The 15,283-nt window shown below is 45.8% G+C and overlaps 1 protein-coding gene across 1 annotated transcript in view; it reads right to left on the bottom strand.

Annotated features, from left to right (window-relative positions):
* The window catches only part of abcf2a (ATP-binding cassette, sub-family F (GCN20), member 2a), a 47,822-nt gene that overhangs the window by 3,992 nt on the left and 28,547 nt on the right, over positions 1 to 15,283 (bottom strand). Inside the window, exons 7-13 of the mRNA XM_078215538.1 lie at positions 13,349 to 13,451; positions 11,500 to 11,595; positions 11,027 to 11,146; positions 10,146 to 10,235; positions 9,550 to 9,660; positions 2,118 to 2,180; positions 297 to 425 (exon numbers count right to left, since the gene is read on the bottom strand). Of these exons, the coding sequence (XP_078071664.1) occupies positions 297 to 425; positions 2,118 to 2,180; positions 9,550 to 9,660; positions 10,146 to 10,235; positions 11,027 to 11,146; positions 11,500 to 11,595; positions 13,349 to 13,451 (712 nt within the window). The remainder of the gene's footprint in view (positions 1 to 296; positions 426 to 2,117; positions 2,181 to 9,549; positions 9,661 to 10,145; positions 10,236 to 11,026; positions 11,147 to 11,499; positions 11,596 to 13,348; positions 13,452 to 15,283) is intronic.

Raw genomic sequence — 15,283 nt, 5'->3', positions numbered from 1 at the left:
AGCACACTACCCAAAGACAAGTCAGTGTGTGAAGCTCAGAGTCTGAACATTGGTGGGTTTGGGGAAAACCCACCACATAGTAATTGGGAACCTCATGTCTGCCGAGACCGGAAGATATTGCAAAACGTGGCAACTGAAGTGGTGTTGGTCAGATCCAGAGCTGATTGTCCAGGATCCCAGCCCGATCACACTCCCACACCACCCCACCCCAATGGCCCTCTCCAAGTGCTGACCTTAGCACCAGTTGGGGTCCCAGCACTCTCCCGGTAAAACACCGGGCACTCAGGGGTACCTACCTGCTGTTTCCCCGAAAGCCCATAGCGCCCAATAATCTTTCGCATTTCCTCCTTCTCCTTGATTTCTGGATAACATTTCATCATATACTCCAGCGGGGACAGGTCCAGGTCTAACTGATCTTGCAAGTGCTGAGATAGGAAGAGGGAGAGACAGAGTGTATCACAACATTTCAGAGAATAAAAGTTACTAAAAAGGGGATCTCTGGGGTCACTTCCCCACTCCAGATTCCTGAGGGCTAGCTGGACCAGCTGTCACATTTCAACATTAGTCGTAATCTAGCTGTTGGGGACGAGTCACTATAATATGGCAGAATTTTTTGTCAGGGTGGATAGTGATGTAATTGATTCTGAGACCAGGGTCCTGAATCTCAATAAAGGTAACTATGATGATATGAAGCATGAATTGTCAATGATGGACTGAGAAACATTACTGAAAGCAAAGACTGTGGACAGACAATGGCAGGCATTTAAGGAACAAATAGGTGAACTTCAGAAGTTGTAAGGGAATTGTGGCCAAACCATGGTTTACAAGGGAAATTAGAGATAGTATCAGATTCAAGGAAGAAGCATACAAATTGGCAAGAAAAAGCAATAGTCCTGAGGATTGGGAGCGGTTTAAAATTCAGCAAAGGAGAACCAAGGGATGAAGAAAAGGAAAATAGAGTATGAAAGCAAGCTAGCGTTGAACATAAAAACTGACTAAAAGTCTCTATAGACAGGTATATGGGTAAGATGGGTATAGAGGGATATGGGCCAAACGCAGGCAATTGGGACTAGCTTAGTGGTTAAAAAAAGGGCGGCATGGACAAGTTGGGCCGAAGGGCCTGTTTCCATGCTGTAAACCTCTATGACTCTATGTAAAGAGAAAAACATTGACAAAAACCAATGTAAAGTTTATTTGTTTATTAATGCAAAAGAAAGCTTACATTAACAATGCAAGTTACTGTGAAAATCCCCCAGTTGCCACACTCTGGTGCCTGGTCGGGTACATTGAGGGAGAATTTAGCATGGCCAATGCACCTAACCAGCATGTCTTTTGGACTGTGGGAGGAAACTGGAGAACCCAGAGGAAACCCACGCAGACACGAGGAGAACATACAGACTCTGCACAGTGACCCAAGCCAGAATTGAACCTGGGTCCCTGGCGCTGTGATGCAGCAGTGCTAACCACTGTGGCCCCTTACAGTCAGAAGCGGGAGAATTCATAATGGGAAGTAAAGAAATGACCAAGGAATTAAATTTGTACTTTGCTTCAGTCTTTACAAAGGAAGACATGAATAATACACCAGAAGTTCAGAGTGAAACAAGTTTTGGTGAGGAACTAAAGGAAATCGGCATTAGTAGAGAAATAGTTTTGGGGAAATTGATGGAATTGAAGGTGGATAAATCTCCAGGGTCTGATAATCTTCATCCCAGAGTACTTAAGGAAGTGGCCCTGGAAATAGATCCATTGGTGGTTATTTTCCAAAATTCTTTCCTACCTTTTGGCTAAAGTCTTAAAAACTTGGCTTTTACACAAGGATGAGAGATAAATATTGGAGGCAGTCATTGGGAACAGTAGCCAACCCTCAATCCCACAGAATCCCACAAGACCATCCCTCAGCAGGGAAGGGAGACACAAATATTAAGCCATGGTGCAGAACTCCAATTCTCTTCAGCCTCCCCATGAAGTCAAGCCCATCACATCAGTCCTTGCGATAGGAGGGTGATGACAGCCTGTAATACCCTAGGGTGCTGTTCTCTCTCCCACCAGGCTGACACTACCAGCTCCGTCAGAGGGAACAAGAGGCAGAGGGAGAAAGAAGGGAAAATTAAGGTTACCTGATGGTATCGTCCAATCTTGACATGAGAGTGTTTGCGAATCATTCCATCACAAGGCAAGAGCTACACAAAATGACAAGGAATAAGGCAAACAAAAATGGTTAGTACAGGATCAAGACTGTTGGACCGAATCTCTGCAAATCTAAAATGTTACATGCAGCAGATGGTGAAATTTGAATTCAATAAAAATCTGGAATTCAGTCTAATACAAAGAACAAAGAACAGTACAGCACAGGAAACAGGCCCTTCGGCCCTCCAAGCCTGTGTCGCTCATTGGTCCAACTAGACCATTCGTTTGATTCCCTCCATTCCCAGACTGTTCATGTGACTATCCAGGTCAGTCTTAAACGATGCCAGCATGTCTGCCTCCACCACCCTACTTGGCAGCGCATTCCAGGCCCCCACCACCCTCTGTAAAAAACGTCCCTCTGATCCGTGACCCCTCGTGATCGTCACCTCCGACCTGGGAAAAAGCTTCCCACTGTTCACCCTATCTATACCCTTCATAATTTTGTACACTTCTATTAGGTCTCCACTCATTCTCCGTCTTTCCAGGGAGAACAAGCCCAGTTTACCCAATCTCTCCTCATAGCTAAGACCCTCCATACCAGGCAAGATCCTGGTAAACCTTCTCTGCACTCTCTCTAAAGCCTCCACGTCCTTCTTGTAGTGCAGCGACCAGAACTGGACACAGTACTCCAGCGTTCTATACAGCTGCAACATCAGACTCCAGCTTTTATACTCTATACCCTGTCCTATAAAGGCAAGCATACCATATGCCTTCTTCACCACCTTCTCCACCTGTGCTGCCACCTTCAAGGATTTGTGGACTTGCACACCTAGGTCCCTCTGTGTTTCTATACTCTTGATGGCTCTGCCATTTATTGTGTAACTCCTCCATACATTAGTTCTTCCAGAACGCATCACTTCGCATTTATCTGGATTAAATTCCATCTGCTATTTCTCCGCCCAATTTTCCAGCCTATCTATATCCTAATGACGACCATGAAACCATTCTCAATTGTCATAAAAACCCAACTGAGTCGTTAAGGTCCTTTAAAGAGGGACATTGGCCATCCTTACCTGGTCTGGTCTATGTGTGATTCCAGAGCCACAGCAATGTGGTTGAATTGCCCTCTGAAGTGGCCAAGCAAGCCACTCAGTTGTATCAAACTGCTACAAAGCCAAATAAAAATAAAACCAGACCGACTATTCAGCATCTACCTAGGCACTGGAAATGGATGGCAAACCTAGCCCTGTCGATCCTGCAGAGTCCTTGCAAACCTCTGGGAGCTTGTGCCAAAACTTTGTATCAATGATGTGACAGAGTACAGGAATGGGATAGAGAATCTGGTGAACTGGTGCGATGACAATAATCTCTCCCTCAATGTCAACAAAACGAAGCAGATTGTCATCAACTTCGGGAAGCGTAAAGGAGAACATGCCCCTATTTACATCAATTGGGACGAAGTAGAAATAGTCAACAGCTTCAAGTTTCTAGGTGCCCAGATCACCAACCACCAGACTTTTGATTTGCTTTTATTTATTGTCACATGTATTAACACAGTGAAAAGTATTGTTTCTTGCACGCTATACAGACAAAGCATACCGTTCATAGAGAAGGAGAGAGTGCAGAATGTAGTGTTGCAGTCATAGCTAGGGTGTAGAGAAAGACCAACTTAATGCAAGGTAAGTCCATTCAAAAGTTTGATGGCAGCAGGGAAGAAGCTGTTCTCGAGTCCTCAGACTTTTGTATCTTTTTCCCGATGGAAAAAGGTGGGAGAGAGAATGTCCGGGACGTGTGGGGTCCTTAATTATGCTGGCTGCTTTGCCGAGGCAGCAGGAAGTGTAGACAGAGTCAATGCATGGGAGGCTGGTTTGTGTGATGGATTGGGCTACATTCACAACCCTTTGTAGTTTCTCATAGTCTTGGGCAGAGCAGGAGCCATACCAAGCTGTGATACAACCAGAAAGAATGTTTTCTATGGTGCATCTGTAAAAGTTGGAAAGAGTCGTAGCGGACATGCCAAATTTCCTTAGTCTTCTGAGAAAGTAGAGGCATTGGTGGGCTTTCTTAACTATAGTGTCGGCATGGGAGGACCAGGACAGGTTGTTAGTGATCTGGATATCAAAAAACATGAAGCTCTTGACCCTTTCTACTTTGTCCCCATTGATGTAGATAGGGGCATGTTCTCCTTTACGCTTCCTGAAGTCGATGACAATCTCCTTCATTTTGTTGACATTGAGGGAGAGATTATTGTTGCCGCACCAGTTCACCAGATTCTCTATCTCATTCCTGTACTCTGTCTCATCATTGTTTGAGATCCGACCCACTACAGTGGTATCGTCAGCAAACTTGAAAATCGAGTTGGAGGGGAATTTGGCCGCACAGTGATAGGTGTATAAGGAGTATAGAAGGGGGCTGAGAACACAGCCTTGTGGAGCATCAGTGTTGAGGATGATCGTGAAGGCGAATGGACCTATCTCATATTAAGTTGATCTTTCTCCACACCCTAGCTATGACTGTCACACTATATCTGCACCCTCCCCTTTCCTTCCCTATGAACGGTATGCTTTGTCTGTATAGCACACAAGAAACAATACTTTTCACTGTATACTAATACATGTGACAATAATAAATCAAATCAACTGGGAGAGCTGTCTCACAAACTAGTCAAGCAACAGCCTGACAGATTCACGGAATCAAACCTTACAGGTAATTACCCCAGGCACCAGGATCACCATATTTCGGTATGTTCTGTCCCGCTACAGAACCGTAGAAAAGTTACGGTGCAGAAAGAGGCCATTTAGCCCATTGTGTCTGCGTTGGGCAAAAGAGGAAAGCAACCCAATAATTTTAATCCCATTTTTCAGCATCTGTGCCATAGCTTTGCAGGTTACAGCTCTTCAGATACAGATCCGGGTATATTTTAAATGAGTTAAGCAATTCAGCCTCAAACACCAATTTAGACAGTGAATTCCAGACATCTACCACCCTCTGTGTGAAAAGGTTTTCCCTCCTGTCCTCTCTAATCCTTTTACCAATCACCTTAAATCCATGCCCCCAGGACCTGACTTCTCGGCTAAGGGAAACAGGTCTTTCTAGTTGTCCTCTGTTCTGAGGAAAACAACCCTAGCCTATCCAATCTCTCCTCGTAGCTGCAATTTTCAAATCGATAACACTCTTGTAAATCTCCTCTGGTGATCAGAACTGTACACAAAACTGCAGCTGTGACCTCACCAGTTTTTTTTTTATACAGTCCCGTCGTTAAATCCATGCTTTTGTATTTAATACCTTGCCCAATAAAGGGAAAACATTTGCTATACTTTCTTGTCCACCTGTCCTGCCACCTTCAAGGACCTGTGGACACTCACTCCAAGCTCTCTCATTTCCTCAATCCCTCTCAATATCCTCCCAATTATTGAGAATCCCTTGCTTTATTTGCCTTCCCCAAAAACATTAACTCACTTTCCCAGATTAAATTCCACTTCCACTTCTCTGCCCACTCAACCAATTCATTCTGGAGCTGACAGCTATCTTCCTCACTATCAACCACATGGCCATCAAGATGGACTCTCCGAGGTGGTGGCAGTGGTATACAGTCAGGAGGGAGTTGCCCTGGCAGTCCTCAAACAGCTCAACATCAAATCTGGACCCCATGAAGTCTCATGACATCAGGTCAGAAATGAAGAAGGGAACCTACCGCTGATTACAAATACCACCACCTTTCTCCTCTCTCTCCCGCCCCCACCACCACATTGATGAATCAGTTCTCCTCCATGTTGAACACCACTTGGAGGAAGCACCGAGGGTGGCAAGGACTCAATGTACTCTGGGTAGAGGAGTTCACAAGAGTGGCTCGGTAACACCACCACAGACGGAGCTGGGTCCTAAAAGGACATCATTGCCTAGACTGGGACTGCAGCAGATGATGAGGGGACCAACAAGAGGGAAAACACGACCTCATCCTCACCAACCTGCCGGCTGCAGATGCATCTGTCCATGACAGCATCGGTAAGAGTGGCCACCGCACAGTCCTTGTGGAGACAAAGTCCCGCCTTTACATTGAGAATAACCTCCATCTTGTTGTGTGGCACTATCACCGTGCTGAATGGGACAGACTTCAAACAGATCTAGCAACTCAAGACTGGGCATCCATGAGGCACTGTGGGCCATCAACAGCAGCGGAACCGTACTCCAGCACAATCTGCAACCTCATGGCCCGGCACATCCCCCACTCAACCATTACCATCAAGCCAGGGGATCAACCCTGGTTTAATGGAGAGTGCAGGAGGGCATGGCAGGAGCAGCACCAGACCTACCTAAAAATGAGGTGTCAACCTGGTGAAGCTATAACAAACAGCATAAGCTGCAAGACAGAGCTAAACGATTCCACAACTAAACCATTAGATCCAAGCCCTGCAGTTCTGCCACATCCAGCTTTGAATGATGGTGGACAATTAAACAACTCACTGGAGGAGGAAGCTCCACAAATATCCCCATCCTCAATGATGGAGCAGCCCAGCACATCAGTGCAAAAGGTTGAAGCATTCGCAATAATTGTCAGCCAGAAGTGCTGAGTGCATGATCAATCTCAGCCTCCTCCAGAGGTCTTCAGCATCACAAATGCAAGAATGAGAGGTGACCTTTGAGATATACCAGATTTTCAGGGGGCTTGACAGGGTAGATGCTAAGAGGTCGCTTCGCCTTGTGGGAGAGTCTGAGACCAGAGGGCATCATCTCAGAGTAAGGAGTCGTCCATTTAAGACAGAGATGAGGAATTTCTTCTCTCCGAGAGTAGTGAATCTGGAAATCTTTACTGCAGAGGGCTATAGAGGTTGGGTCGTTAAGTATGTTCAAGGCTGAGATAGACAGATTTTTTAATCAGTAAGGGGATCGAGGTTTATGGCGAAAAGTGCAGTTAAGGATTATCATGATCTCATTGAATGGCAGAGCAGACCCGATGGGCCAAATGGTCTACTTCTGCTCAGTCTTCTAAGCCTTCAGCCAATTTGATTTACTCCACTTGATTAAGAAACAGCCAAAGGCCCTGGATATTTGCAAAGTCTATGGGCCCTGAAATATTCCACCAATATTACTGAAGACTTGTGCTCCAGGTAAGCTGTTCCAGTACGGTTACAACATTCGCAACGTGGAAAACTGCCCAGGTATGTCCTGTCCACAAAAGCAGGGCAATTCCAACTCGGCCAATGGCAGCCCCATCAGTCTACTCTCAATCATCAGTAAAGTGATGGAAGGGTCGGGAGTTACACAGATACAATAGCATAGTGATGTGCTACTGGACTAGCAGAGGTCTGGACCAATACTCGAGAGACATAAATTCAAATCCCTACATATACAAATCCTGGCTACATATGGGAATTGAAAAATTAAATGAATAAACTACAATAAAATGCTGCGTCATTAACCATGAAACTACAGGATTGCTGTAAAAACCTAACTAGCTCAGCAATGCTCATCAGGAAAGGAAATCTGCTGTCCTTACCTGGTCTGGCTTACAGGTGACTCCAGACCCACAGCAATGTGGCTGACTCTCAACTGCTCTCTGAAATAGCCGAGGAAGCCACTTACCATGCCTTACCCTAGGGTGATTGGGGATGGGTAATAAATGCTGGCTTTACCAAAGACACCAACACCCAATGTTTAAAACAACAGGCCCATCCCTAAAACAGTCTTTACTGTGACAGAGCTTTAATTTGCAGCATAGCAACACACGACTGATCTCGGCAGTCACAGGTATCTCTAACATCCTTCTCATTCCTCAAAAGGCCCCAAAGGGCTTCATTGCCAATAAAGTTAGTTTATAAATACAGTCACCATTGTAATATCAGGAGATGCGACAGCCAATTTACACAGAGAGATCCCACAAACAGCAATTAGCAAAACTACCCCTTAATGTGGTTTTTGCTGGTTTTGATGGAAATGGGACTGCTGGCCAGGACAGGAGAGAACACCTCTGCTTAAAAAAGTGTTTTAAAATAGGTTCTGAAGGTGGGAAAGGGAAAAAAAACACAAATAGACCAAGCCTACATTACCCAGTTTTGAGGTGGTCGAACTGAAACACAGGCAATTAGGGATGGGAAACAAATGCTAACCTTACCAGCCACATCCCTGTGCCATGTCGGAATAAAGAAAATAATACTTTGAAAGAGCCTGACAGCGTTGATGTTGAGAGACAGTTTCCCGAGCCGAAAGCAGGGGTCACTCACCCGAGATTAAAGGAGGAGAAATTACTCAAGGAGGTTGCGTATGTTTCGAGCATCAGCTCTCTCCGCACCCCACCCCCCGGCTCACCGCCCTCCCGGTACAGAATTCCAATCACAAGTACTATCATAGAATCCCTACAGTGCAGAAGGAGGCCATTTGGCCCATCGAGTCTGCACCGACCACAGTCCCACCCAGGTCCTATCCCCGTAACCCAACGTATTTACCCTGCTAATCTCCCTGACACTGAGGGGCAATTTAGCATGGCCAATCCACCTAACTCCCAAATCTTTGGGACTGTGGGAGAAAACCCACGCAGACACGGGGAAAACATGCAAATTCCACACAGACACTAACCCAAGCTGGGAATCGAACCCGGGTCCCTGGCGCTGTGAGGCAGCAGTGCTAACCACTGTGCCACCATTCTGCCCCAACCCCAAACACCTATAATCCAAGGTGCAGCTAGATTTTGGGGTACTAAACGTGGTTCCAAACAAAAGTAGGGATGAGATAGAAGATCAGCTGGGAGAGAGGTGCAGAGGGAGAGAGAGAACCTGAGTCACAGCCAAGGCAATCTATAATGAAGAGGCAAGCTGATTAGCTCTGGGACAGTGAAAAAACATCTCCCACAGACCCTCATCAATTTTTAGTTGGGGTGGGGGGAGCAGGTGAATTCAGGACTAAGCAGTCAGGGCTCTGACCTACACCCAAAGTATTTCAGAATGACTGGATGAAAAGGACCAACGCTAATTCACTAACATGTGACTGTGCCTTCCATCCTGACAGTCACAATCAGTGATCCCAGTGGTTAATCTCTATCACTGAGTCTACAGCAGGTGCAGACATGTGGTGAGGAATGCCTCCACCAGTTGGGGAGAGATTTGGGAAAGATAGATCCAGAGTCACCTGTTGTATTTTCATAACTGTTAGGGGTTGTGGGTTTTATGCAAAAAGAAAATACCTGATTTGCACATGTAGATTCAAAGTAACACGCAACAGCTTTATTCAAAGATATTCTCTGCTCAGAGTTCAAACTGAAACTAAAAGCAAGAAATACCCTAATGACATCGCCATCAAATCATGCCATCAACTCTGAAAGCAATCATGCAACCATTTAAATATATAACACCCATTCCTCCTGAGCACAGTCCACCCAGAATACATCACCTCTCCAATTACTCTCATTTGTTTCCAAAAAATACTTACATCCCCTGCTAGAAGTTTGAGTAATGTAGATTTTCCAGCTCCATTGGGCCCAACCAGGGCTACCCTGGTGTCTAAATCAATACCAAACTCCAGGTTTCGGTAAATCAATGGCTGAAAAACAAATTGTAAAATCATTATTCACAGTTCTGTCAAAATTCTACCTACATCCCTCACAATCCCACCAACCTATGCTGCTGGAGCCAAGATTATATCCCATCCTCAATCAAAAAAACAGCCCAATTTCAATTGCCCTCTGCCCACGACAACCAGACTGTCAACAAGACAGTGAGCAGTCAGCAAACCCGCTCCAGTATAGACAGTTAGAGAGACCGGGTGTGCGCGATCATTAGATACCAGGTGAAGAATTAAATACAAGGGCTGGTCGAGAACTCACCCCATGTTACAACTAGAGCCAGGTATCAAAGGTTTTACCAATGCTCCACAGAGACAAACCACCTTCCCCACCCAATACAGACAGACCCGTCCAGCCACAGGGGGGGTTTTTTTTTCAATAAATTGTCAGAGCCTAGTACTGAGATTTCACAAATTAAGTGCACAAGGTGTCAATGAACAAACACAAACAGACATTTACTTACCCCGTCGTTTGTGTACTTGAAGCTCACGTTCTGTACCATGATAACAGGAGGAGGAATCTTCCCACAGGAGGGAAAACAGAATGATAAAGTCTACAAGGAAAAGACAGATTAGAGATTAGATGTGAAAAATGGCAATAGCAACTGTGGCATAATCAGAAGAATAGACATGAAACTGGGGTCGGGGCTCATGTTTCTCCCCATATCTCTCGCATATTCCAAGGAATGAACACTCATGAGGGTATTCATGAGTGAGGCACCTCATGTGGAAGCACCACACAGCCAGCTGCTGGGGAGATGAGGAAGGAAGAGATTTATTTCCCCCATGGGATATGGGAGCCACAATGTGTAGAACGGTATTGAAAAGCTACAAATTTAAAAACAGACAAGAATAAAGTGAAAAAAAAGCAATGCTCAGCCATTTGTGCTCTCCTGAAATACAAGTCCCAAATGAGAAATAGCCACTGCCATCATGGGAGGGAGTGTACCGAGGCAACACAAATGATTCCCTATTTTCAGAGCAAATCCCTTTGCCTACTGCCCCTGAAAAATGCCAATGATGCAATGCAAAGTCCCTTAAGTTGCTCAGTACAGAAGTTTGAACGCTGCGCTGTACAGGGAGGTGTATGATGAGTTTGTTGTCATGGTGGAGAGAAACCCAAACTCATTTTGTCAGACACCGTTCCAGCAAGTCAACAGGCGAGGGAACTTGTGATGTGAGCTGTTAGGGTTGAGATTTAAAAGGTAAAAATTGTAAGGAGGATGGTATGAGAGAATGAGATGCAGCAGAACAGAATGGAAAATCTCCAGTCGTGGAAGTGCTGCAGTTAGAGCCTACCATTGCTCCACTAGCACAGAACAATCACCTCAAACACTGCACAAACCTTGTCGCTGACGACTTTCTCTGTCAGTCCAGAGGCCATCATCTTCTGCAGGGTCTTCTCTTTGCTCTGAGCTTGTCGAGCTAGCTTGGCGCTGCCATGACCAAAACGCGCAATGTAGTTCTAGGAGAAAAAGGGGCCAGGGGAGGGAAAGAGAAACCAAAGTTAGGCTCAGGGTTGTGGCAGCAGATACAAAACACATCGAGAATACAACAGGCATCATCAGTATAAAACCTCACCTCTACTCCTCGTTAGATCCGAGATGACAAACCTGACTTAACACAATCCGATTATGGGGAAATGAAAGGACAAGGAGATTTGGAAAGAGGGTGGTTGGATAAATAAAGATGGTAAGTTTGATAAAAAGTAGATAGGTTAACCTGCTCCAGTGAAGGGAATTAATTCTTCCTGAAAGTAACTCCATCATTTTGCTTCCAAATACTGAAGGATCTGTATATATTCCACCATGTGCTCACCTTCATGTGTGTAATCTGATCTTGTTCCCAGTTGAACCGTTTCATCTGGTTCTCCTCCAGTTCCAGCCTGGTCTTCACATATTGATCATAGTTACCCTGAAAGGCAAACCACACCGTGACTCCAAATCCATTTCTTAGCGCCCTAGATTTAAATACTATTTTCACTTTAACATCAGCAGTAACCAGCTTCAAATAAATCCGGACAAAATCGAGGGACAGAATTTCAATTTTATATTTTCCATGTCTATCACATTGATGTTGAATTTTGGTTTTTAAAATTCCTTCTCAGGATGTCTGTCTGTCTGATGCAGCAACACAACATCAAACTGCAGCAGTTCATCATCATCTTCCCCAGCAGCAATAAGAAACTCCGATTAACTTCAGGTTCCCTGCTCTCCTAACAGTTGTGGTTCATTAGGTACTATTGTTGCCTTATAGTCAGCTGGCCAATGGCTTCAGAAGCTGCTGAAAGCATCACCCAGACTGACAGCTATTTCAACGATTCCGGGCCAACCTGAAGATCGGAAAGAGATTCATACAAACGACTGAAAGTCTAATGAAAGGTCATCGTCCTGAAACATTAACTTCCACTCCACAGATCCTGGCCGACTTGCTCAGTGTTTCCAACATTTTCTGTTCTTATCCCGAAGGCCAATTCTGCTTTGCTGTCACCGAGCTGGATATTTTATACGACATTGGAAACAGTCTCTGATTTTAAGCCGGACATGAGGTCTCCCTACAATCTTCAATGAACATCAGCAGTTACTGTTAAAGCCACTTCAGCAAAAGGACCTTGAATTCCCAGCAATTAAGAATCTTATACTCAAGGTGAACGATCATAGTGTCAGCAAAAGGAACACTTTTCATTTCAGGCATCAGTGTCAGCATGAGGTTAGATACAGATTAAAGCTCCCTCTACACTGTCCCCATCAAACACTCCCAGGACAGGGACAGCACGGGGTTAGATACAGAGTAAAGCTCCCTCTACACTGTCCCCATCAAACACTCCCAGGACAGGTACAGCACAGGGTTAGATACAGGGTAAAGCTCCCTCTACACTGTCCCCATCAAACACTCCCAGGACAGGTACAGCACAGGGTTAGATACAGGGTAAAGCTCCCTCTACACTGTCCCCATCAAACACTCCCAGGACAGGTACAGCACGGGGTTCGATACATAGAAACCCGACAGTGCTGAAAGAGGCCATTTGGCCCATCGAGTCTGCACTGACCACAATCCCACCCACGCCATACCTCATATCCCTACATATTTACCCGCTAATCCCCCTAACCTACACATCTCAGGACACTAAGGGGCAATTTTAGCATGGCCAATCAACCTAACCCGCACATCTTTGGACTGTGGGAGGAAACCGGAGCACCCGGAGGAAACCCACAGAGGCACGGGAAGAATGTGCAAACTCTACACAGTGACCCAAGCCGGGAATCAAACCCGGGTCCCTGGAGCTGTGAAACAGCAGTGCTAACCACTGTGCCACCCTACAGAGTACAGCTCTCTCTACACTGTCCCCATCAAACACTCCCAGGACAGGTACAGCACGGGGTTAGACACAGAGTAAAGCTCCCTCTACACTGTCCCCATCAAACACTCCCAGGACAGGTACAGCATGGGGTTAGATACAGAGTAAAGCTCCCTCAAAACTGACTCAGAAACATAACTAAAGCCGAACCTCAGAACAGCATCACTGATGCACCCAATGTGACCTTATTTACCACATCTGCTCTTTTGGAACTTCCTCCGCATCCGGCTGATTGAATGTCAGATTGGGGTTAGTCAGTGTTGGTCTGGAATAGAACTGGCCAGTTCAGTTTCACAGCTGAGTACTCACTGTGTAATACTTGAGCTTGCGGTTGTGCATGTGAATGATATTGTTGCAAACTCCATTCAGGAAGTCCTGGGAATGAGATATTAGCACAAGGATCCTGGAGAATCTGAGGAAGGAAAACGTTTTGTTCAGTATTTCTAATGCAAGACTTTTCCAGTCCTCCTCGCAACACATGATCTATTTATACAACACATTAATCAGCAGCCTTCCGCGCAAAGTCATTCCAACATCCCAGGAATGAACCAAAAATAAATTGCAGCAAGAGAAGCAGCAACTCGCTGCCCTGGCATCACACTGGCTCCTTAAAGCTTTCAGCAACAGCAACTCCCATCTCAATAACATCCCTGAAAAGTGTGAGGTGATGCACTTTGGAAGGAGTAATTTGACGAGGAAGTATACTGTGAAAGGTCTGACACTGGGAAGTTCCAAAGAACAAAGGGACCTTGGCGTGTTTGTCCATAGATCTCTGAAGCGGAAAGGCAGGTTCATAAGGTGGTGAAAAAGGCATATGGCGCACTCGCCTTTATCAATCGGCATATAGATTAGAAAAGCAGGAAAGTTGCATTGGAGTTGTATAGAACTTTGGTGAGGCCACAGCTGGAGCACTGTGTGCAGTTCTGGTCACCACATTATCAGAAGGATGTGATTGGATTGGAGGGGGTGCAGAGGAGATTCACCAGGATGTTGCCTGGGATGGAGCATTTAAGTTATGAAGAGAGGTTGGAGAGGCTTGGGTTGTTTTCGTTGGAGCAGGGAAGACTGAAGGGCGACCTGATTGAGGTGTACAGGATTATGAGGGGCGTGGACAGGGTGGATAAGGAGCAGCTGTTCCCCTCGATTGAAGGGTCAGTTACGAGGGGGACACAAGTTAAAAGTGAGGGGTGGGAGGTTTAGGGGGGGATGTGAGGAAAAACGTTTTTACCAGAGGGTGGTGACGGTCTGGAATGCGCTGCGTGGGAGGGTGGTGGAGGCGGGATGCCTCACATCCTTTAAAAAGTACCTGGATGAGTACTTGGCACATCATAACATTCAGGGCTATGGGACAAGTAGGATTAGGTGGGCAGGTCAGGGCATTTCATGCGTCGGTGCTGACTCGATGGGCTGAAGGGCCTCTTCTGTACTGCAGTATTCTGTGATTCGGTGAACAACTACAACATTCAGTACAAAAAAATTAACAAAAAGTCCAAAAAAAAACCTATTACTACTTTGGTCGAGAGAAGGAACAATTTCAGCGGCAAGTCAGGGGATCCAGCAGCAGCAGCAGCCCAGAGCAGCAGCTGGTTGTGGGGCATGCGCCTACCGGGGCCGGCAGGAACAGGCGGCGTGTACCTCTCTCCAGGCTGGATGATGGATTTCCCACAGCAGCAGGATACTCCCTGTATACGGATTGTTTATTAATCTTTCTAGGATGACTGCAGCAAGAGTCAGCAACTCGAGGCGAGAGCAGAAATAGATCAGCCCTTTAACACTTGCCCACACCCAGAAAACCCGGGTGCCAAACCTTCTGAGTCAGCAAAATATTCCAGCTCCCGCGTGCCTAAGAGCTTTGGTAAATTGCTCTGTCTGCCTTCGCTCCATTTTCCCCATCACACACAACCCAGCTAGAGCGATTTCTCTTCAGAATGAAAATTCCAGCTGTCCTGAGCAATCACAAATCCCTCTGGGGTAAATGAGTTGCAGATTTCCACTAAATCTGGTCACCCCTGAATAGTCTGCCTCTCATTTTAAGGCTTGTGCCATCGTTTGGAAGGCATCAGTGTTTACCCACGAGTGCTTTAATTCCATGGCTACCAGATGACAGTTGTTTTGTTAGCTTAATAGCGGTTTCAGGAGAGCCAGTACAAACCTGATGGGCCCAATAGCCTCCTTCTATGCTGCGACTATTCTATGATTCAGGTAAACACATCCATCTGAAACATATTCACTGTAACACGAGTG

This window comes from Mustelus asterias, chromosome 7, assembly GCF_964213995.1.
Source record: "Mustelus asterias chromosome 7, sMusAst1.hap1.1, whole genome shotgun sequence".
NCBI lineage: Eukaryota > Metazoa > Chordata > Chondrichthyes > Carcharhiniformes > Triakidae > Mustelus > Mustelus asterias.
Note: the sequence above shows the minus strand (reverse complement) of the source record. Positions and strands in the feature narration are given on the sequence as shown.